General features: G+C 47.7%; 1 protein-coding gene across 1 annotated transcript; it reads right to left on the reverse strand.

The window, feature by feature from the left end:
* On the reverse strand, nucleotides 1-15,931 carry LOC139059492 (solute carrier family 13 member 2-like). Its single transcript, XM_070537919.1, has 4 exons — nucleotides 15,797-15,931; nucleotides 7,503-7,779; nucleotides 6,012-6,130; nucleotides 1-1,892 (listed from the first exon to the last, which is right to left on the reverse strand). The coding sequence occupies exons 2-4, from the start codon at nucleotides 7,713-7,715 to the stop codon at nucleotides 500-502; spliced, it is 1,725 nt and encodes a 574-aa protein (XP_070394020.1). The 5' UTR covers nucleotides 7,716-7,779; nucleotides 15,797-15,931; the 3' UTR covers nucleotides 1-499.
* Between the last annotated feature and the right edge of the window lie 7,222 nt (nucleotides 15,932-23,153).

Below are 23,153 nucleotides of genomic sequence, written 5' to 3' on the forward strand. Positions count from 1 at the left end.
TCTCATATAAACACCCAACGTTTATTCTAACAATACTGAAATGTCGGTTTAGCTGCAGGAGTGAAAGACGCGGTTTATCCAGCTCCGAATTCTTGGCACAGCATTGATCGCAAGTTCCGTGTATGGAGTGCGCCACCGATCGCAGTCGGCTCACTATGCAACGGAAGGTGAGCCGGACGTCACGCGGGCCACAATGCTAAAACAAGCAAAATTGCTGCAGGCCGTATTGTCCTGCAGAAGCTTCGTGCGAAAGAACAACTCGCAAGGAGCCGGCACGCGCAATGCACAGTAGCGTCGTTCGGGCCACGGGCACGCGTGACGACTCTAGAAACAGCGAGAAAAAAAATTAACACAGCGCATAGCCTAGGTATAGTGCGTAATGCCTCCAAAACACACACATACACAAAAACACATTTTTGCAAAACACGCAGGAAGCTCGAGAACAGAGGACGCGAGCCCCGCAAATGTCTTGAAAGGGCATGGATGTGGCTCGTTGGAATTAGGTCTCCGGGGCCGTCTGGTTCCGCTTGGCAAGCGGCCCGATGGCCTCCTTGAGGTAGAGGTAGTCCCAGCACCAAGTGTTGTACGCGAGCAGCACGATGAGCGCGCAGCCGACCTTCATGGCGATGCCGGGCAGTATGAACTCGACCTCGAGCAAGTCGCCGTAGTCGGTGACGTACTCGGTGACGGGCGTCGCAGTAGACGCCACGAAGCCGAAGTAGCAGCAGAAGGTGAACGGCATGAGCAGGTACAGCGGGTGCACCTTGAGCGCGTCCGAAATGTGGCATATGAGCGGCGCGAAGATCACGATGTTGTTGAGCGAGTTGTTGATCTCGGCCAGCACAAGGGCGAAGAACGCGACCAGCAGCTGCAAGTAGAAGGCCGACGCGATCACGTGGTGCGGCAGCAGCCAGTCGAAGAACTGTTGCAGGTTGTAGTGCACGATGAGCTTCGCCACGCACACGCCCGCACCCATGGTGATGACGAAGGCCCACGAGATCTTCTTGACGGCGTCGTGCGCCATCTGGCCGCGCAAACGGCGTCGCAACCGGCCGCGTCGGTAGTTGTAGATGCTCGGCAGCGCGTGCAGAATGAAGGCCGAGAAGAAGACGCACGCCGTCTCGCTAAAGGTGGACTCTGCGGCCTCGATGTCGAACGCTTCCGCGTAGTAGTGCGAGCCGACGATAGCCACGGCCATGCAGAGGAAGGTGATGATAGTCGCCACCTCGGTGAAGCTGACGGCTCCCAGCTCGGCGAAGTGCCGGTAGATGATGTCCTCGAAAGCTCGCTTGGAGATGTGGTCGCTCGACACCACGTCGCTCGCGTAGCACACGGAAAGCACGAACCACAGCGTGAACGAGCAGAGCACCGTCAGGGGCAGATGGCACTGAACCCACTGGTAGATGGTGATGCGGCGGTAGTTGTACATCTGCTCCAGGAAGGCCTTGACGAACAGGTTGCCGCCACAGCCTACAACGGAGCCCATGCTTCCCAGCACGGCCGAGTACGAGATGCCGATGAGCAGGCCCTTCTTGACGGTGAAGAACTGGCTGAGGATGCGTATCACCTCCGGCATGACGACACCGCCTTCGATCAGGTAGCGCGCCTCCATGATGGGTGTACCGATGCCCGCGGTACGGCGGACGTAGCGCATCCGCAGCTCGAGCACGTGAAACAAGCGGTTGTCCTGGATGTGCTGCAGCGCTTCCATGGCGATGGGTAGCACGATGGAGGCGGTGCGCACGGCGTTGGTCCACATCGAGACAAGTATGGTGGTGATGACGAAGCCGCCGATGATGAAGCCCGACTTGCCCCCAAACACCAGCAGGGACGTCAGTATGATTCGCTTGTGCAGATTGGTCGCTTCGACACCGTGAACGACGAGAGCGTACCTGTAAGGAGAGTGGCCAGTGTTACGTGCGTTCATAAATTTGTTTACAAAACATCCTTTAAAGAAAGGACGGAACTAGGCACATATGCCTGTTTTCTCTGTAAACAAAGACCTTTCATCCGCGTATTCATTTCAGTAAGGAAAAAACATCCCAGGAAGGAGCCGACACGAGCCCATAAATATTGCGCACGTGATAAACAGAAACTGGCAAATGAAAGTTTTCTTGTTGTGCAGCTTGTTATTTATAATTCTGTATTACAGGTGTCGTGAAAACTCTTGAAACAATTTTCTTTTTTGAAAGAATTAAACCGGTTTTCATATCGGACTGGCTTTCTTATTAGGCGACAATACCACGGCTAAGTGTTCCTTGTGCTTCGTAATTTACTACAGCCGAATATTTTTATTGACTTTCAAGGTAAAATTTATTCACGTTCGTACAAGCCATCGCGTAGATCACATACTGCGCCATATTTTTGGAAAGCAGTCACGCTAAACCCATCTGCCAATTTTTCAATTGCGGATGTCCCATATTGGGGGGGGGGGGGGGGTCAGGCAAAGCTGCAAGCGAACATAATATTGGCTATTTGAACATTTCCCCTTCGACCATCTGTAGAATTTCATTGCAATAGACCTGCGCAACTCCGTGTTTAGGATTTAAATACGCATTTTCATTTCGCGTGTCAATATTTTTTATTTCGATTACATAGGTACACTGCTTATATTAGGAAGAGAACGCTGCGGGTAGCGCGCTTTGCTTTTATACGGACGACGCGCGCTACTCTGGCGTCATACCGTAGCCATCGTCAGCACACAGCCCGTCTTGCGTGGCACTACGCTTTTCCACCGACTACGACAGCGGCCTTTCGTCGTGGGGAAGTCATGCCACCAGTTTCAGCGGCGACAACACCCAAGGGAGCGCCACATCGAGCCTTACTCGTAGCCGCTCGTCATTGCGCCTTGCAGGAGCAGTGATCCCCGTCACACACACTGGTACCGCGGACAGATCTCAGCAGCTGACGCCGCGGGCAAGCGTAGCCCTCTCCACCTCACGCCACCCTGCGACCCCCACTCCCCCTTCGGAAGCGCAGATGAGATCGCCCATGCGGCTGCGGATGCCATGGCTGCCACCAGCTCAGCGCATGCGCAGGCCGTTTCCCCTCCGCTCCTCCTCTACTTTCCGCGTCATGCTTTCTCTGCAGCCCCATCCTCCATTTTTTTCCTCGCGCGCTCTTCTTTCATATGCCGCTGCGCTCCGCGTTCGCTTTCATTTTTGCCTGCGCTATTTTGCTGGGTTACGCCGAGGAACGACGCCCGCGCTCAACACAGGAGTGGGACCACAGAACTGCGCTCTAAAAAATATTTCACAAGACAAGCTGCATTTCAAGGACTTCCAATTAGCAACGTCCAGATTGTACTTCCTTCACATGTGCGCTTTCTAATATCAGTATTTCAATCCTCACTGCAACACTGAATACTATAATGCAACAGGGAAGTTACGACTTGTTGCAGCAAATACGCATGTTGTTAAAGCGCCCGTCACCAGGTGTGGCCAATTTGAGCTCACAAGCGCAGAGAATACATTGCGCGATAACGAACGTGTCCGCATAGTATTACATCGCTACGCGCCGCGGAAAGATCTGAAATTTCAAACCAAACGCCGTTTTTCCTTCCCACGACCGCCGCGCTCCAAGCCGGAGGATGACGTACTCGTGTACCTGCGCTTACGTAGTCGTGTCCGCAGTGTGACGTCGCTCGTGGTGGCACGTGACTTCGAGAATTATTCAAGACATCCGTTATCAGTGCGGCCTGCTGCTTGAATTGATGAATTGAAGTTTAGAGAAGTAATAAAACGCAAACGTAATGTCTGCGTGTTTTTTTGTTTTACTTCGCACCGAAGCAAGATAGATGTACTTCCGCTTCGTCTGCTTGTTCCAACGGTCGTGCGGTCACGTCCGCAGGTACCGAAACAAATTTTTTACCGTGTTCCAGCGCGTCATCATCCTCTACGATCCGCTTGTTCTACCTTAGTATTCGTGTAGCACTGAATTATACCGCTTATCATGTTTCGTGGTGCTTAGCACGCAAAATCGTGCGCTGCTTGAACTAGACTACAGCTCGCGCGCGACGCCGTCAGCGTAAGTGCGTGGCACCGAGAAAAAAAGCGAGGAGGAAAAAATTGGAGGACGCTTAAGCTTCGCCTTCTAGAGTGGAACGCGATAGCGCTATCGCACCCCGTTCGCATCACCCACTCATTCGCCCTGCGTGCTCTTCACTCACACAAAGACATAGTTTTCACGTACAACACTTCTAAGTCCAAAGCACAACTTTTCATTGCGAAAGCTATACTGCTCGCACTTTCGGCCCATCAGTGGTCGTGGCGCCTCACACAGCTGCGCGTCACGTGACCGTGTGACGTCACGCCAGACTGAGAGACGGGGCCCCAGCTCGCGGCATCGATAGTGGAGGCGAAGCCTTGCGCGCCGCTCCTGCGGCGCTACCGAAAGAGGGCGCTCGTTGGTGTGACGTCACCCTAGGAGGATAAATGGGGCTACAGCTCGGCTCCTCGCAGTGGTCGGCGCGCTGCCTTGCGCTATGTCGGATGATGTATAGCCATAAGTTTAATAAAGGGCAACCATGTCCACAGCATCAGCCGAACCAAGGCGCAGCCAAAGGTTGCTTTCGCAGTCTTCCAGGCTTAACCAAGCTAAGCCTTCAGCCAATTTTTTTCTAATTATTTGTTCCAGGAGCACCGCTCAGACGCATGACTCCTCGCCAGCAGCACGGCACACATCGCAGGAGACGCTTTCCCAGTAGACGTGCTATGGCGCACGGATCACGACAGAGGCGTCCCACCTCGGATGCTGCACCTAGGAATCGCGCTGTGAGCGGAAAGAAGAGCCGCGTCGCCTAAACACGAGGGTTCGAGTGACGCATGCTGGAAGTTGGAAGGGGAGAGAGCGAGAAAACTTATTAAATGCAAGGGTATTGGGGCATACTCGCACCGGTCCCCGCACGGCCCCAATGCGCTCAAACGAGACGAAGGGGAGAAGCGTGCGAGTGGCGCGCCACCTGTCGGGGCAGCGCCGTACATTGCGAGGAAGGGGTCTTCTATGTTTGCCGCAAGATGGCTCTGCGTGCGTGCCAAGCGCAGAAGAAATGTACCGGAAACGTACTTCGCTATTCGTTTAACTGCGACTTTTGTAATTTACATGCTCATAATTACCTATTTACACCACACTATAACTTTCTACGGCACGTTTCTAAGGCAACACGGCATTCACTAGAGGCGCTTTTGTCCTGCTTGAACCACCGAACTCATGGCTGAGTGGTAGCGTCTCCGTCTCACACTCCGGAGAACTTGGTTCGATTCCCACCCAGTCCATCTTGCAAGTTGTTTTTTATTTATGTATTGCCTTCCGAGATTTTTCGCTCACGGCCAGTGCCGCTGACGACACCGGCTTTTCTGCGACACGAGCTTCTTAACGCTGTCGCGTTAAAAAGTGAAGGTGGGGCCTCTGACGTACGCGTCACACGATCCACGCGATCCGGTATGGAAGAACGCAGGGAAGAAATTTCGCTTGTGGAGGCTAGGTGGGGCGAGTGAAGAAAGCGTCTTGCTTGGCAGTGGAGCCGGCTTGCTGAAATCGTGGGTTCGCGGCACTGAAATATTTCTATCTCGGCTATTAATGAGCCAAAACTTTTGCGGCAGAACACGTAACAGAGGACACGTAACAACTTCCAGCGTATAAGCGAAACTTGCTATGGGGCCTGATGACGGGCCTTTTAACGCGCTCGACGTTCTCAACTGTGAGTTATTGAATTTCAGCCGGTTATAAAAATATTGTTTATTTTTTAGAATGCTGCACATTGATTTGAGCCAATGGATTAGCTGAAGTTCAACAGATAGCCGTATAGACGGCAGTGTAGACCGTGCAGAAGGCATTCCTCTCAAGAATCGCCTTAAAAAAGTTATTTGGAGAAGAGGGTACGAGAGTGCACTAGACTGTAGCAACGCACGGTCGGAACACAGGCATGAATTCAGATGACGAAAAACACTGGAAAGTAAGCTTGCAGAGCAAAACACGCGCCATCTAATTGATGAAAGGAAAGCGGTACGTACCCGATATACAGCAGCATCGTTTCGGATGTGTAGTACGTCAGAAGCTCTGAACTTGAGTAATTCAGAAACGCCGGCGCCAAAATTATTGGTAGGAATGATACGATGGCTGGTGGGATAGACTGCGTCAAAAGCAGCGAAAACATATAAAAGAAAAAAATAAGAACCTCTGCAGTGCATTTGTGCTAAACAACTTTCTGAAGTTCAGGCTGTAGCATTCATTTTGCTTAACTGCGCATGAAAAGGTTCCCAAACATCGATTTACAGCTGTCGCCACCTCCTTTGAACGACATGGCTGTTGCTTCTGCTCCTAAGTTGCCCATTTGTTGCTTTGATGCCATGTTGTGACTGCTGTTTTTTGGCTCTCTAATTTATCTCGCGAAACCTGGGCGCACATTCACCAAGCCGCTGACCTGAACAAACCGCTTTGTGGTCAGGCATTGACCAACCTCCGAAGTGAAAACGACAGCGTACATTTTCTGGCATGCGGCATGCAATGCACGTAATTATTATGAATCGATTAGTAAAGATGAACAATAGGCAAGTATAGTTAAGAATACGGATACGCAGGTTGGCTTCGGTTTGCTTTGTTCCATGTTGTTGACATGGGCGTTGCTTTAGACGCACAAATGATATCCCAATGCCAAAGAAAAAAAGTTTTGACATAACAGTATCGCAAACGTTATGTGCAATTTTTTTTTTGGGGGGGGGGGGGGCGAGACAGTAACTGTCGGCCCCATTGGACTTCAAACAATTGCTGGCGACTGTACGTTTACGACCACAAAGTACATATTTCTATGTGACAGGCATGTACTACTTAAGGCTGCGGACTAGTATTTAAGAAACTTGTTAGTAACTGCTTTCTGCAATTAGTAATTGTAACGTCGGTCGACGCCTTATCACGGCGATCGCTCTTATTACGGACTGATGCCCAAATGCCGGTTAATGCCAAATGCTCACACGCAAGGGAGAAATAAGGTTAACTATAATGACAAGGATAGCTTAGAGACCTATCTGAGTGACCTAAGTGACCGTCTGCCACTCAGTGAACTTCCTGACCAGTGTAGGTGATGAGAATCATGAACTAAAAAAAAAAGGAAGAGCTCCTAACGTGCCGATCAAGCCGACCTCGGCGCGAACTACCACAGAGAGACAAAAATTTGCGTACAGGCGTAAACGGTGAGTGAGGCAGAGGCGACGCCACAATGCTATTTGTCTTGCCTCGAAATTACAGCATAAGCCCAAATGTCTAACGGGGTGTTTGCTGTTCACAGGTTGTCGGCGTGAGAGGGTGACGTAGTTTATGCCTTCATATTAACTAATGGCAGATCCCTTGTGTTTCTGTCTCCCTATCGGGAGAGTGGGAGGAGTTCTTGCTGATATGTTCCACTGTTTGGAGCTATTTGCAAGTGAGCTGTCTGGCGATTGCGGCATCTGTGCTAGTACCGGCCCGTGGATGCGGTAGCCGTCCGTTAGTCAGATGCGGATGCATACCTGGAAGAGCCAGAGCAAGAGGACGTAGAGGACGATGAAAGCGCAGTGGCTTTCGGCCGAGCGCTGCCACAGCAGCGGCGTCAGGCAGACCGGGATGACGTACATGGCGAAGGCGCGCACATAGAAGCCGATGGTCTTGTAGCGGTCGGGCAGCCCGTGCCGCGCAAAGTCCGTCAACGAGACGTCTTCAGGACTTGCAATCTGCTCTATCATGGCTGCTGCTCTTGGCCGTCACCGATGGTCCCCAATCTCCCCGTAGGTGGGAAGAGCGTTTCACCTGCGCGAGCGTAAAGCCTGTTTCACATGCAAGCGAAAATGCTCGCGAATCCTGCCGCCGCGCCGCAGAAATCTGTTTCGAGCGGCGGCGGCGGCACTGGCGGCGGGAGCGGCGAGGTTCGGACAAGTTGGAATTTCATCGCAGCGGCAGAGCGGCAGCACCGCTTCCGAACGGCCCGTCTCGCCAAGTGACCAGTGGAGGACTAGTGCGGGAAAGCCAGCGCATAGGGCGATGTTTATTTACTTGCTACTATCAGCTACCTGCCGGATGACCTGAACCACACTACTTGATGTATCGCGCCGACATTGCTTAAAGCTATTCACCTAAATGCACGCTCTGTAAAGAACAAAACAATGTGCTTAGAAGAGTTTTTTGGCGAATTTTCATTTACTTTTTCATTGATAATGCTCAGTGAAACATGGAGCACCAATGAATCAGATATTTTTACGATGACTAGCTATAAAACTTATCACTTGAACCGCTCCAGCCACTGCGGGGGAGGCGTTGCTTTACTGGTGTCTAATGGCATTGAGTGCGACAAGTTGGACTCGTACTGCCTGATTACTGATGATTTCGAAATTGTATCAGTCTGTACTGGCAGATTCGTTTTTTCGGTTTGCTATCGTCCTCCCAAGGGAAATATGGTTAGGTTTTTGGAATTTCATGATGATTTTCTTTCATTTATAACAGATGGCAAATACACACTAATAGCTGGAGGGGATTTTAATATTGACTTGTTGAAGGATAGTGTTACTACTAGAGACTTTAACACGGTTTTGTCTTCGAACGGTTATGTTAACCTTGTTACGGTACCAACAAGGGTCACACCAGAAAGTGCGTCTCTTCTCGATCTGCTGATTACGAACTCCTCCCAACCAATAGCTGAAACCGGCGTAATATCATGCGCAATCAGCAACCACCTTCCAGTATTCATGAGCATAAATAAGACTGGAGCGGTAAAGTATCGACAGGAAAAAGCAAAGTACCAGTGTATAACTAATGATGCCCTGAATTCCTTTCGCAACTCACTGGCACAAGTTCATTGGGATAACATTGGCATTGCTAGTGACGCAAACGAGGCTTACAATGAGTTTCTCGAAGTATTCAAAAAGCTCTATCATTCCTGCTTCCCATTAAAAGATCATGGATCAAAACGTAAAACTCGCAAACCTTGGGTAACTTCTGAGTTACGCCAAGAAATTAAAATGAAAAACAAGCTTTACAATATCTTTTTAAGTTCTCGTTCAACAGATGACCTACGGATGTTTAAGAAATACAGGAATAGGTTAACAAAAAAACTACGCCAGGCACGCGCGGAATACTACGCTAAATTACTTGAAGTTACAAATGGTCGACACGATTTGCTGTGGTCAAGATTAAATTTTCTACTGAGACGTGAACAACGACAAGCTGCCCCAAGTACGCTAAAACTCGATAATAAAGATATATCTGGAGAAGAGCTAGCGCATGCCTTCATCAACTTTTTTACAACCCTAGCTCATAGCAACCCGCCACGTGATTCCAATAAATACATTAATTCTCACAATAATGAAACGATATTTCTGAACCCGGTTACAACAGAAGAAGTTATATCAGTAATACAAAGCCTTAATAACAGCCGTAGCTGTGACATTGACGGAATTCAAGTAAGGCCTGTGAAGCATGTTGTAGGAATCATTGCACCTGTTATTGCAGATATATTTAACTTATGCTTAGCTACCAGCACATTTCCTGATAAAATGCAAATAGCCAAAGTAACGGTTCTGTATAAGAAAGGAGACCGCAATGATTTAGGAAATTATAGACCAGTATCTATACTCCCAATCTTCTCAAAAGCTTTTGAGAAAGTTCTGTATACTAGGTTGTCGAACTTTATAAGTAAGCATGACCTTCTGTCACCGAATCAATTTGGGTTTTGTAAAAATAAATCTGCTGAATTAGCGCTACTTGAACAAAAGGAATACATACTAACACAGTTTGAAAAGAAAGCCTTCGTTATTGGTGTCTTCGTGGACTTCTCGAAGGCATTCGACTTAGTGAACCACACCATACTGCTAAATAACTTAGAGTGTTACGGTTTTCGGGGACAGGCTCAAACGCTTCTTAAATCATATTTATCCCATAGAAAACAGGCTGTCTGCATAGACAATATGAAATCTGAACTAAAATCTGTTACTTCTGTTGTCCCACAGGGCAGTATATTGGAACCGTTACTATTTAATATGTACCTTAATGATATCTCTAACATTAACTCCACTGCTAAATTTGTCATCTACGCTGACGACACTAGCATCTTTCTTGCTGGAAATGATTTAGATCTTCTTGTTCGAGAATGCAATGACACTATGAAAGAATTACAAAAATGGTCTGAATCCAAGTGCATGCGTATAAATGAAAAGAAGACACAAGCTGTCATATTCCGCCCTAAAAATAAGCCAGTTCCCTCGCCCCTCGAGATTAAGCTGAATTCACGACGTATAGATGTGGTTGAGCAATTTAAATGTCTCTGAGTAGTTTTCTCCTCCTGTATGTCTTGGGAAAATCACGTGGACCATATCACAACAAAACTGGCTCAAATAACTGGGATCGTAGGCCGGCTCAGATACGTTCTTCCAAGGCAAGTAAAATTACTCCTCTACAATTCACTTTTTTACTCCTATTTAAACTACTGCCATTTAGTATGGGGAACAGCCACAATTAGCTGTCTTCAGCGCATCTACATTTTGCAGAAGAAGTTCCTTCGTCATGTTCACAATGTCCCCTGGGGCTCACCGAGCGCGGATCTCTTTCTGCGAAGTAGTGTGCTGAAGATCCACAACTTGTACAAATACCGCTTAAGTGTTCGGTTTAAACTGGCAATACGGAGAAACGTAAACCACATACGTTACCTTGCTGATTTACGTACCCGAGAAGCGACCTCCAAGACAAGACATACGGAAAATTGGGTAGTGCCAACCCCTCGAATAAATTCCGGTAGAGAACGCCTCCAATTCACTCTTCCTTCCCTCTTAAATGCTTATGTACATAATAATTTTGATCTTTTCAGTGCGTCAAACAGTGCTTTGCGTGCTATGTATGTTAACATGTGGGTTCTGTTCTTCTTTGTGGTGAATATTGTCTAAATATTGTATAATTTTGCTATGTTTTCTTTTGTATGTGTTCATTATGTATAAGTGTTATTAGACTGCAATTACCTTTGTTTTAAAAGCCTTGCTGTGAAGCCACTGCCAAGCGAAAGGGTGCTGCGGCTTTGTCAAGCTGTTTCTGACAGCTTTTTCTGCGCCTCCGCTGTCTGTATTTGTACAAGGCAGAAATAAAGAATTTGAATTTGAATTTGAATTTTGCTGTGGAGATTCCCACTCTGAATGCCAGGGCGACATCTTGAATTTGCATCCCCGATGCCATGTACAGGGAACGAAGCAAAGAAGTAAAGCTGGCGCACTCAGATAAGCGATTTATAGGCGGCGAACTACCTAGTACCTCAGTCATTGCAAGTCTTGCGCGTGACGGTATAGGTTCCCGCACAACGAAGGGCATCGTGAGCGGCCCTTCAACCAGGTCATGGAGCGCCTCAAACTTTTCTGCCAACATCTTATATTACTCCTGAATACACTCGGTGTCGGTGTTCAGGAGCAGCGGCATCTGCACAAAAATATTGCACAGTAAAGTACTATTTCTGTGGAAACACAACCCACCGCGGTGTGCAACTCGGATTCCTCCTTCCGATTCTCCCAGATAGGTTTCACCCACCAGCGCCGTGGAACCCGAAGTTAGAGCAAAGCCTTTTTTTTTTTTAATGGCGAGCAGAAGAAGATCTGTGTAGAATCCTCATGTGGAGCACATAAATCCATCTCTGTTGACACCATGGTTAACACGCTGGCGTCTGTTATGGCAGCATACCGAGCCGCTCGCGAGTTTGTGCGCCGCATATGCGCATCATTTTACAAAAACAACACAAAATGTAAAAAGTAAGCATGATTTAGACACTTAAAGCGCAGGATATGTATTTATAAAATAAAAGTTTGAGAATCAGGGACAAAGCAACGCTTATATTGGTAGTCGCAAACTACCGAAACTGGCTGAAAGTCCCGTGTTTTTTGCCAGCAACATTGGTATTCGCAGCGGCGGAAAACGCGCTGCGGCAATGCATGTGAAACGAAACCTCGCCAAGAGCTTCGCAGCGCCGCGCCGCTGTTCGCTCCATTCGCTCAATCGCTCGCATGTGAAACAGGCTTAAGACATGCGCGTCAGCTTTTTGCATCGAGGCTGTTACGAGTGGTTCCCCAACACTTTTCATGGGGTGGCGATGGCGCGGTCGCTATTAGACTGAAACCTCGAAGTGGTCGCAAGACCAGTGCGTGAGAATATATATATATATATATATATATATATATATATATATATATATATATATATATATATATATATATATATATATATATATATATATTGTAGCGAAGAGAGACGCTAGTGGGTTCAGCGCTACTGGCTCTAAACGCTAGTGGGTCGAGCGCTCCTGCTCAGCAACGGCTCTCGTGCTTGGAAGCTGTGACTGCACTGCCCGTCGACGTTGCGCTGCTCCGAGCTCTGCCAAATAAACACCTTTAGAATTGGTGGAGGTGCTGGGTAACCTCAGACGATCATCCTGGAACTCCGGTTCCGTACACTACCATCTACCATGCCCCAAGACGCCTCCCAGCAAACGCCTCCTCCTGCACCCATTGCGTGTCCCGGGGTGCCTCGTCATCGCGACCCTCCTATCTACACTGGAGCGGACGACACTGACGTGGACGAATGGCTCACGGCGTACGACAGGATAGGCGACTATAACAAGTGGGATGAAGCGGCCAAACTGAGCCATGTTCTGTTCTACCTCGCTGGAGTGGCCAGCCTGTGGTATAACAAACATCAAGCAGAGTTCCAGACATGGTCGGAATTTAAGACTTCCCTCGCCGATGTATTTGGTCGCCCTGCTGTTCGAAAGCTGCGTGCCGAGCAACGTTTGCGAGAACGAGCTGAACAGCCAGGCGAAACATTCACCAGCTATATCGAAGTTGTCCTGGACCTATGCAGGAAAGTCGATTCGACCATGGCGGAGTCTGATCGAATCCGAAACATACTGAAGGGCATAGAAGACGACGCCTTTAACATGTTGCTGGCCAAAAGTCCACGCTCTGTGGCTGAAATGGTCACACTGTGCCAGAGCTATGAAGAACTCCGCAGGCAGCGGTCACTGACCCGTCGATCTCTACTGCGTGACGAACACCTCGCTGGTTTGGCTGCCATGTCCAACCAGGCAGCGTTGCTCGCAGAAATGAAGGCGTTCGTCCGCGAGGAACTTGCCCGGCAACTCTCGTTGATGGATTTTGCACCGCCGCAGTCGGTACACGCGCCTACGCCAAGTTTTGCGCCTCCGCTTCGCCGCGTCATGGCGCAAGAACTGTACGAGGTTTTGCCTGAGCACCACCAGCGTGTTCCTGCGGCTGCGCCTCACAGCTACGCCGAAGTCATGGCCAGGCCTCAACAGATCCCGACGGCTGTGCCACTCAGCTACGCGGAAGTCGTCACCCAGCCTCAACAACGCGCTCAACGGGGACCTCTCACGTACGCCGAAGTCCTCGCTATGCCCCGACAACAGCCTGCTATGCAATCACTTCACCAGCCGCCACGTCCAACGCGACCTTCCACATGGATGGGACCTGCCGCAGCGACTCGGTGGCGGCATATATATATATATATATATATATATATATATATATATATATATATATATATATATATATATATATATATATATATTTGATCGCTGGTTTGGAATCCGGTTCCCCCAAAAGAGAAGCCCGATGCTGTCACTAATGCCATGAACGTATTTTCTTTTTTCTGAGCAAACAGTTACACAATGGTAAAATGCATCAGCCTTTCGGTGGCTGACACATATTAAACCTCTCTGAGCATTACCAAATCATCAAAAGGGGTTATCCACTCTGGATCACCGGGATGACTCCTAACACCTCTTTAAGATGAACTTCATTCTGAGTGAAATTGTCTCGCACTGAACAGGTATTAATAACAGCCCCACGAACTTGCATGCGGGTCTTTCACGAACTGTGTAGGCCCAGGAGCATTATTAAATTGTAAGGAATACCATCTGTCTTATGGTCACGCTACAATCGCATACCGTGTTCGTCCAGTGGCAATTCCTTTCTAATAGTTCGCTGAAACACATCCCAGTGAAAAATTGCTGACCATTTATTCCAAGAAAACTTGATATGGTTTACGTTTTTTTCATTTACGTCAAAGACGGCCAGTCGTCCAGGGAAAAAAATCATTTCTGTTGGAGCCACGTTTTAACAAGTAATGCGTTTGAGTGTAGATTAAAAAAACTATTAACAGCAGTACCGGGCATATCTTTTAACCCTCTTGAACATATTTTCCCCTGGGTCTCTAGAATATGTTAGACGGCGGTGTAGGGAACATATCATCAAGACGACTTTTGTAAGGTCGTTTTTCTGACACATTGGCCAAATATTCAAGAGAAAATATAGTTTGCAGCATACGACAAGAAAACAACACCCCGCGCATATACATCCAGTTATAGTACCACGCATATCTTCGCAAGAAATTTAATAGAACAGGAAGCAACCTACGTGAGTGCATTAGAATTACTGGGCGTAAAAGCACCTCGTGTCAATCACGGAGGAAAAAAGAAACATGAAACAATTTGTTTATAAATAAATGCACCAGTCCGAGGCCACATTTTTAAGTGGAAGAAGCAAGTTCGTCAGAACATTTGTGCCCCATGTTGAAGCCTAAATAACAAAAAACACTTGATGTATTCTTGATGATGACGCATGCAATACATTCATCAGATACCATATCTTGGACACAAACACGTTGCATACCGTAAAGCGCGCGACCATTGACAGTTATCTTCCTTGCCAGACCTCTGCCTCTTCATTTACATGTGATCCTTGATCTCACCAGCAATCATCAGTACCACCGTATTTGTCTAAAGGAACGTCGAGATACTGCTTCGGCAGAAGTACACCAGCGCATACGAGAAAAGCCCGAGCACTTTTTTCATATGCGCTGCTCTTTGCAACCCGGTCACCCATTCGCCATGCCGGAAACCAGGGGAGGTATTCTGTAAGAGTCCACCTAATGTACATGTCCATTTCGTCTGCTGCTGAAGTACTTATTTTTGATGGCGCCTCACTGACGTTGCTGCGCAGCCCAGCGTAGCCAATCGGAACTTCAACAGCAGACAAAATGGTCACGTCCACTAGGTGGACTCTTGCAGAATACCTCCTCCGAGCTCTTGTGCCAAATCGTGCAAATTTTTTCGGCAATAACATTAGCTATGCGAATACTCTCCGTGCTTCAACAAAAGACGGCGACATCGTCCGCATAAGCTACAATTTCGACATGTGCAGACCTTAATTTAAAGCCTCTTATGTGATCGCTGCTCAAGGTAGGCAGCAATCAACAGTGGCAAAATGACACATCCCTGTCAAACAGAGGACTGCATTCCACATTTTCTGTTAGCTGTCTGTTGACGATTATTCTAGTTGCGCAGTCAGTTTATGCCATTGTCACTCCCTGCGAAACTGTGCCCCCCCCCCCCTCCGAAGTTCACATAGTCAAGTAACGTTAAAAGAACGTTGTGCGATACAAGATCGAAAGTCTTTTCCAGATCTAATAGCATCGTAGCCACACGGGTTCCCAACGCATCACAGCATTCCAGAACGCTAAAACATGAACGCTTGTTGGACTACATCGGCCTTTAATGCCGCAGCTTTGATGAGGATTAGGCCAGGAACGCATGCAGAAAAAGACGGAATAAAGCACCCTTACGAGTACCCCTCATGAAAGCCAGCGTTCTGAGTAGCTTGGCGCGTTTGACTTTACTTTGCTAGCTCACGGAAGCCCCGATTGCCACAGTTTAAGGTATGTGCATAATTTTTGAGTTGCTGATCTGTGAGAATTCGTCATGAAATAGGAGTGTTGGTTAGCTCACCTCACAATGACGATGCAGCGTGCGTCGCCGTGATCGTCGGAGAAGCCAAAGGTAGCACTTGGACAGCAGCGGTCTATTAGGAACGTCCTCGGGTGCAGCAGCGGTCCGTGGTTGGTCCTCGTGCCTCGAGCGCGCGTTCTTCTTCTACTTCTCGCTCACTACCACAGAAACGCCTTCAAGCAATGATGATCATGATGATTTTACACATTCGCACATACGCAAAAAGAAAAATTGACCAAGATGTGGGTAGTGAACCCTCAGGAAAGGGGTGGTGTAATAAGAGTAATTAAGCCATAAATTATTATTATTATTATTATTATTATTATTATTATTATTATTATTATTATTATTATTGCGATTAGGGCTGCTTGCTTCAGGTGTTTTAGCATATCTATCTATCTATCTATCTATCTATCTATCTATCTATCTATCTATCTATCTATCTATCTATCTATCTATCTATCTATCTATCTATCTATCTATCTATCTATCTATCTATCTATCTATCTATCTAGACTGCATGCTTAGAAGAAGTATCCAAGCTGTCAGACTGGGTAGGCTTAGAAGTGAGGATCAACGTTGACATATCAGCAAGAACGAACCAACATTGGCGGAGTAGTGGCCATCGGCAGCCAAGAGGGCCGGCAGCCGCAGCCATGTTTGACCAAGCTTCCAAGTGATCATCTCGTCTCGTATCCGAAAGAAGATTGGCCACATTTTAAATGCTCGTTTGCTTGGTTTCTCATATAGGTTTTCTTTTTTCCAAGGACCTTTAATGCCGGTCTCTGGTCCCGGCCAGGGCTCGCCCTGGTCGGCTAGCCCGACGCACTGAGTCCTGTCCCAGGAGTGTTTTCTTCGGAACACACTCAATACCTTGCCTGTGGCGCTCGCTCTCACAGATGGTGGATCCATTGAGTTGATCGAATCGGAAATTTTCCAGGAGTAGCTGCGCGGTATAACCGAACACTTCATTGACATCTCGGAGCTGAGGCGTTTTGGTAAGACTGACATTCTGTGTAAGTCATGTAATACTGAGTGCCTCAATGATTTGCTTAACTACACGAAATTCGCTAGCATCACGGTTCGTGCTTTCGTGCCTTCTGATCTCGCATGCGTTGGGCACCCACGTGGGTACCTGTGTGGGTTCGTGAGGAACCCACCGATATCACTCCTGAGGCGTTTTTGAAGATGCTTTGTCACTGGTGTCAGTGGGTGATAAACGAATTCCAACTGCGAGCGTTATTATCTCATTCGCCGGCTTAACGCGCCCGTCTGAAGTGAAGGCATATTTGTTCCGCGTGGAGACCTTGACTCCTAGCCACCTAGAGTGCAGTAACTCCTGGAGATTTGGGCACAGTGCTAATGCGTGCTGATCTTCAGTGAGATGCTGTAATTGTGGCGGCTCTCACTCCACATCAGCCTGCAACGTAAAGACACCAAGGTGTTGCTTACGCGATGTCTTTCGTAGTGCTACAGATACTACCTGCCCCGCGCGAGGTCATGAGACGCGGGTGCTTGAGGTCGCGGAGAAACGTCATTGTTCCCGCGCGGAAGCGATAGCAGCGATTAAAGATCGTGAGGCCGGTTACGCTGCCGCTGCATCCTGTCATCACTATAAGCCACAGTTTCGGCCGCAGTAGCCGCAGCTATTGACAAGGCAATCACAATAGTTGTGGAGCGACTTTTAAACACCTTTGCCGAAGGTGTAACCGAGATCTAGACTACCAAATTCAACTGCCACCTCCAATCGCACTTTGCTGCTGCAGTTACCCCCTTCATCTACTATTACGGCGCCACTTTTAAACGAATGAAACTTTGATAGTCAGGCAGAAGTTGCATCTGATACCTCCGTGTGCTCTCCACTATCATTACCTGCGGGACCTAGCCATTCATTTGGGCACAGGAGGCTTGGGACCATCAATAATAGACGTAATAGTTCCCCACTTTCTCCCACTGATTCTCGTAAATGTAGGCTGAAAATGGGGAAAGAACAGTGACCACCACGAGTAGGATGCGTTGCGTTCTGTTGTGCAGTCATCCGTTCTGGGATCGCCGTATCATCAGTAAAAGTTATTTGATGGAATTGCCGCTTTTGTTCTCCGGCTATGTTTATCTCCTTTATCTAGTGCACAAACTAATTCCAGATGTTATTTGACTTCAAAAATTGTACCTTTCGTCACATCAAACATTTAACATTATTAATTTTCGAACATTTCGTTTACATCGCCCAATTAGAGGTAAGTGGTGGGCTTCTAGCATTAGTTTCATCAAAAATATACCACCACGTAACTGCCACTCTTGAATATGTATGTTCAGACTGCGAAATTTCAGGATTAGAGTTTTTACTGCCTGGTTGCGACGTGTTTACAGTGGTTAATGCGTACTTCCCGAACGGAGTCAAGTGCACTGATCACCTGGACTCGCGCCGAAACTCTTCAAATGCAATGCTCCTGGCAGGCGATTTTACTTCTCCGTCATACTTCTTGGGAACTTGAAACGGTTGTTTGTGAAAAGAGTTTGTGGAATTGGGTGCATGACTGCACTTTTCAATGTCATAACTCAGGTCGAGTTACTTTTCTACGCGGGCGATTCTCTTCTGCATAGACCTGACTTTATCTCCTGCTCATATGTCTGTTTCATCTTTGGACACCTTTGACAATGCCACAAGTAGCGATCACTTACCCATTACTTTTGAAATTGTACTTTCACATCAGCCTGCTATTAACTACTACGTAACGATGGCTCATTAATCATAAGTCTTATAAATCAGCTATAAATTCAGGCTTATTAGCATTGACTACTTGTGACAAACAACGGAGAGCTGACTCTGCGGTATCACTTTTAAAGGGGCCCAGAACCACCCCTCGGGCCTGGTGAAATAATATAGTCCGCGGGTAGCATACGCCGCTGCGAACATCTCAGCCAAGCCTTGCTTTCGTACGCGGTGCGTGGATCTCGGAAGCGGATCGCCGAAGTCACCTGTCTCTCAAACGCTCTCTTTTCAACAGAAGGACCTGTCCTCACTTTCTTTTAAACGCACTATTTCGTCATGGGACGCACTATTTTGTCATTCCCTTAGACGGCTGCTATTGGCCAATAGCTGACATCAAGCTGCGGTCGGCTACATGGCATAGATACCGTGGCTACCGCGGGGTGTCGCCACGAGTCCACTGGCTAAGCGCACAGCGGCTCGCTGAAGACAACCGCGTTTGGCTTTACGTTAACCAAAATGAAATTTAAACTGCGCGCCACGGTGACATTTAAAACGCGGAACGTTGTGGGCATGCCCTACTTCGCCGTCGTCTTCGCAGTGCAAGGCATTGAAGAAAGAACGGGAGCACAGCGGAGGCCGTGTTTGTTTGCCAATTACTCCGCTGCTGCTGAACACATTAATAATAATAATAATAATAATAATACTTTTATTGCCTATAATCAAATCAGTACATTCATACAGGCCTGCCAAAGCCTTTGAAGGCGTGAGCGGCAGTGCCTGGCAGGCAGCAAAACCATACACGGTACATTGATATACCAGTTATAAGCAGCGAACTCAAGTATAGAACACCAAAAAAAGGTTATTAGAATTTATACAGTGTCTACGAAAAGAAATTTCATTAAGCATAATGAAACACAGAAGTACAGCAATGAGTATGAACAAAAATTACCGTGAGATGATGCATAACCATATACCAGACTGACCGTCATGGTGCAAAGGAATGGCACAACCACATGCACAAAACACAAGCAGTAACGGTAAATAAATGGAACAAGTACGTCTTTACGAACAGACACGCCTTAGCAGCCTCTTTAACTTATATTTCGTTTTTGCACAAAATGTGCTGTGCAGTAATTTATTGAAGTAGGTGGGCACATAATGGGCCCGAGCTCTAGTGCCGTACCTTGTGGAACAACGTGGCCTCCAAAAGGGGTCCCTGGGCCTTAAGCATCGGGAAGCTGTGTATGGAACTAGGAATTGACTGCACCAGAAGTGTGTCAAAACAACCGTTTGCATTAAAAGATCATTGAAATTTGGCATCGAAAGTACTTTGAAACGGTCTGTGTCAGCATTCAGGTTCAGATCATAAGATATGTTTTTTAAGAGGGAGTGCAGCATCGCATTTATTCTGTTGTGCCAGCGGACAGCACAGTGCCCGTAAATTGTTATTCCATACCGGAGTAGACTGCAGCCTAAAGCATGTGTTATAGTTTTCCTTACTGATAAAGGCATGTAGTATCTTATATTGTACAGTAGACAGGATACGGCGCGAAGTTTTTTACAAACGTAAGCAAGGTGACTGTTCCAAGAAAGGTCGCTATCAATATATAAACCAAGATATTTTACAACAGGTGAGTACTTTAAAGGTCTACAAGAAGAAGCTGAACAATCTGAAGAATGCAAAACAAGAGGATAGTGAAGGGCTACCCTCCTTAAAGGATTATGGAAGCAGATTAATTGCGCCTTAGATACATTTATAGTAATTAGGTTGTTTTGAAACCAATCCATAGCTTTTGTGGCAGCAGACTGTAAAGAAGCAATCGCATCATAGTAGTTGTCGGTGGTAGTTACGATCATCGTATCATCGGCGTATTGATAAAGAGAAACGGGTATCACGCTAGAGATGTCATTTACAAAAATATTAAATAATACTGGGCTGAGTATAGATCCCTGCGGAACTCCAGCATTAATAATGGAGAATGCACTATGAACTTGCCCAACTGAGATGACTTGACGCCTACCCTGAAGGAAATTTGCTAACAACGACCAGAAAGCACCCCGACATCTTAACAAGAAAAGATTATTTAACAGCAGACCATGATGAACACTGTCAAAAGCCTTGCTACAATCAAGAAGGAGCGCACAAGCAACGTTGTTATTATCGAAAGCTATATTCAATTGATCGGATAAATCTTCCAGAAGTGTTTGAGTACCTTTTGCCGGGTCGGAAACCATACTGACTAGGCGACAAAATGCTGTGGGCGTCCAGAAAGCTTGTCATTGTTAACAATAGAAGTTCTCTTTGCGGGAAAGCTTGCGGTAAAGCCTATTTTCACTTCAAATCCATTTCTCCACTTCGATAAAAAGTGGTTCAGGACCCCTTTGAATTCCGCTATTCAACGCGCTGAGTTTGCAGTTATGTTTGGCAGCTCGCCGTCAAACTCATCTTGGTGGAATGAAGCTTGCACACGGGATTATTGGCGAAGAAAAGCAGGGTGGAAAAGCCTCCAACATAATCGTTCACCGAAAAATTCGATGGACTACAAATTATATGCAGCTTTGTTTAAAAGAACTGTGACGTTAGCTCAAGACGAACAAAAAAAAAGATAGTACATTCGTCTTTATCGAAACTAGAAAGAAACGTACTTTTTAAGTGAAGTTTGTATTGCTTCGCTCGTGTCGGCGTTCGTGTTGCCGTGCGGAATAAAATCCAACCATGCAAAAAAAGGGGAGGGGGGGGGGTATTGCTTATTGGGCTGCAAATTCGAACCACCAACCTCCGGACTGCGAGAACACCAGGGTAACCGATTCATGCACTGTCGGTACGTACATCATACGTATAATTTAAAGCGGGGTTCTCTGTGCATGAAGAAATAGACAGCGCAAGGCGCGAGCCCATCACAAGCGTCCCCTCTCCGGAGGAGGAAAAGGGCGTGATCGCGTGTTCGCTCGCCTTGCGTCCGCCGTTTGTCACCACTTTAAAATTCAATTATGGGGTTTTACGTGCCATTCTCTGATTGTGAGGCACACCGTAGTGGAGGACTCCAGAAATTTTGACCACCTGGAGTTCTTTAACGTGCACCTAAATCTAAGTACACGGGTGTTCTCGCATTTCGCCCCCATGGAAATGCGGCCGTCGTGGCCGGGATTCGATCCCGCGGCCTCGTGCTTAGCAGCCCAACACCATAGCCACTGAGCAACCACGGTGGGTCGTCGCCACTTTAGGTCCGGCAGTCAGACGGGGAGGTAGCGTTTGGTTTGTTCTGCCGAAGAGTAGGCTGCGTTGAAGGAACGGCAGCGGGCCGCGCGTCGTGCATTCGGCCAATTTGGCTGGGCAGTAGGACAGGCGGCGTTTCATGAACGCCGCCGGAAACACGCTCGAGAAAGGGCTAATCGTCGACGTGCCGACCTCGCCGTGAGGGAGCGCGAAGCCGAAGCGTTAGAACCAAGAGCCGTGGATCGCGAGCCTTCGCTTGGGATCCCCTGTTCCTGGTAGGGGTGGTGCTACCATGTTTTTACGCAGCAAAAGTCTGTTCAACAGTCCGTATGGCCACATTCCGCTATTCTGTCCCCTAAAGAAGTGGCGAATCGACTAAATGAGATCGCGAAAGGGTTTGAAGCACGATTTTTTTTCAATGTCTCCCGGACGCGTATAAGGATTCATTGATTGATTGAAAACTTAGTTATTCCACGTAGCTGGGGTGTCCGCCTCTTACCCTACCCGCAGGTAGGAGGGGAGGACGAAGCAGTCCCCGCGCTTTGAGGGCGGTGAGTCTTCACGGCCTCAACGGCCAGGCGGATTGCTCGACGCTGGTCGTCTTTAACCTGGCTCTGAAGCAAGGCCTCCCAGGCTTCTCCTCTGTCAATCTTTTACTTTGCCCCTGGGGAGCCAGTGCTCTCCCATATTACATGGTTTAGCGTACCTTTCCCTTTACAAATTTTGCAGAGGGCGTCGTTATAGTCCTCCGTCGTAGTTAAGTAGATCCAATATGGTGATGTATAACTGTATCCCTGGAGGCGCCGCCAATGCGAGTGTCCTCCAGAGAGAGACCGATGCGGAGGCGGAAAGATTGTTCCTTCGGCTTTGTAATGATCTATGATTTCCCTGTACGTGATGATGTTATCTCTGATCCCTGGAACTGGCTGCTCTAGAGTGGCCCGATGGTACAGCGCTCGGGCGAGTTCGTGAGCGGTTTTGTTACCGGGGGATTCTTCATGGTTCGGAACCCAAATAAAAATTATGTCACTCCTAGGAGTGTTCTTGAGTAGAATTTGAAAGGACTCTTCCGAGATTCTTCCTTTGCTAAAATTTCGGACAGCTAATTTGCTATCGCGTAATATGATTCCCGCTTTTGTACCCGCACAAGCGAGCGCTACTGCAACCTCCTCGGCTGTACAGGCGTCCCTCGTGCGCGTGAAGCACGCTATCTTAACGCACCGGTCGCCATCAACCACCGTCGATACCGCAGCCCCGTCTCTGCCGAAAGAGGCGTCCACGTACGCTACTTTATTGGCCTGCGTGTTTTTAAGTTTATTTACTAGAGCCTTAGCCCTGTGAGCTCTCGTCTCTTTATTGTAGATAGGATGCATATTTTTAGGTAGGGGGGCAATTCGGAAGCGTTTACGCACGTCCAACGGTGCCTT

The sequence above is a fragment of the Dermacentor albipictus genome, chromosome 1, assembly GCF_038994185.2.
Source record: "Dermacentor albipictus isolate Rhodes 1998 colony chromosome 1, USDA_Dalb.pri_finalv2, whole genome shotgun sequence".
Classification (NCBI taxonomy): Eukaryota; Metazoa; Arthropoda; class Arachnida; order Ixodida; family Ixodidae; genus Dermacentor; species Dermacentor albipictus.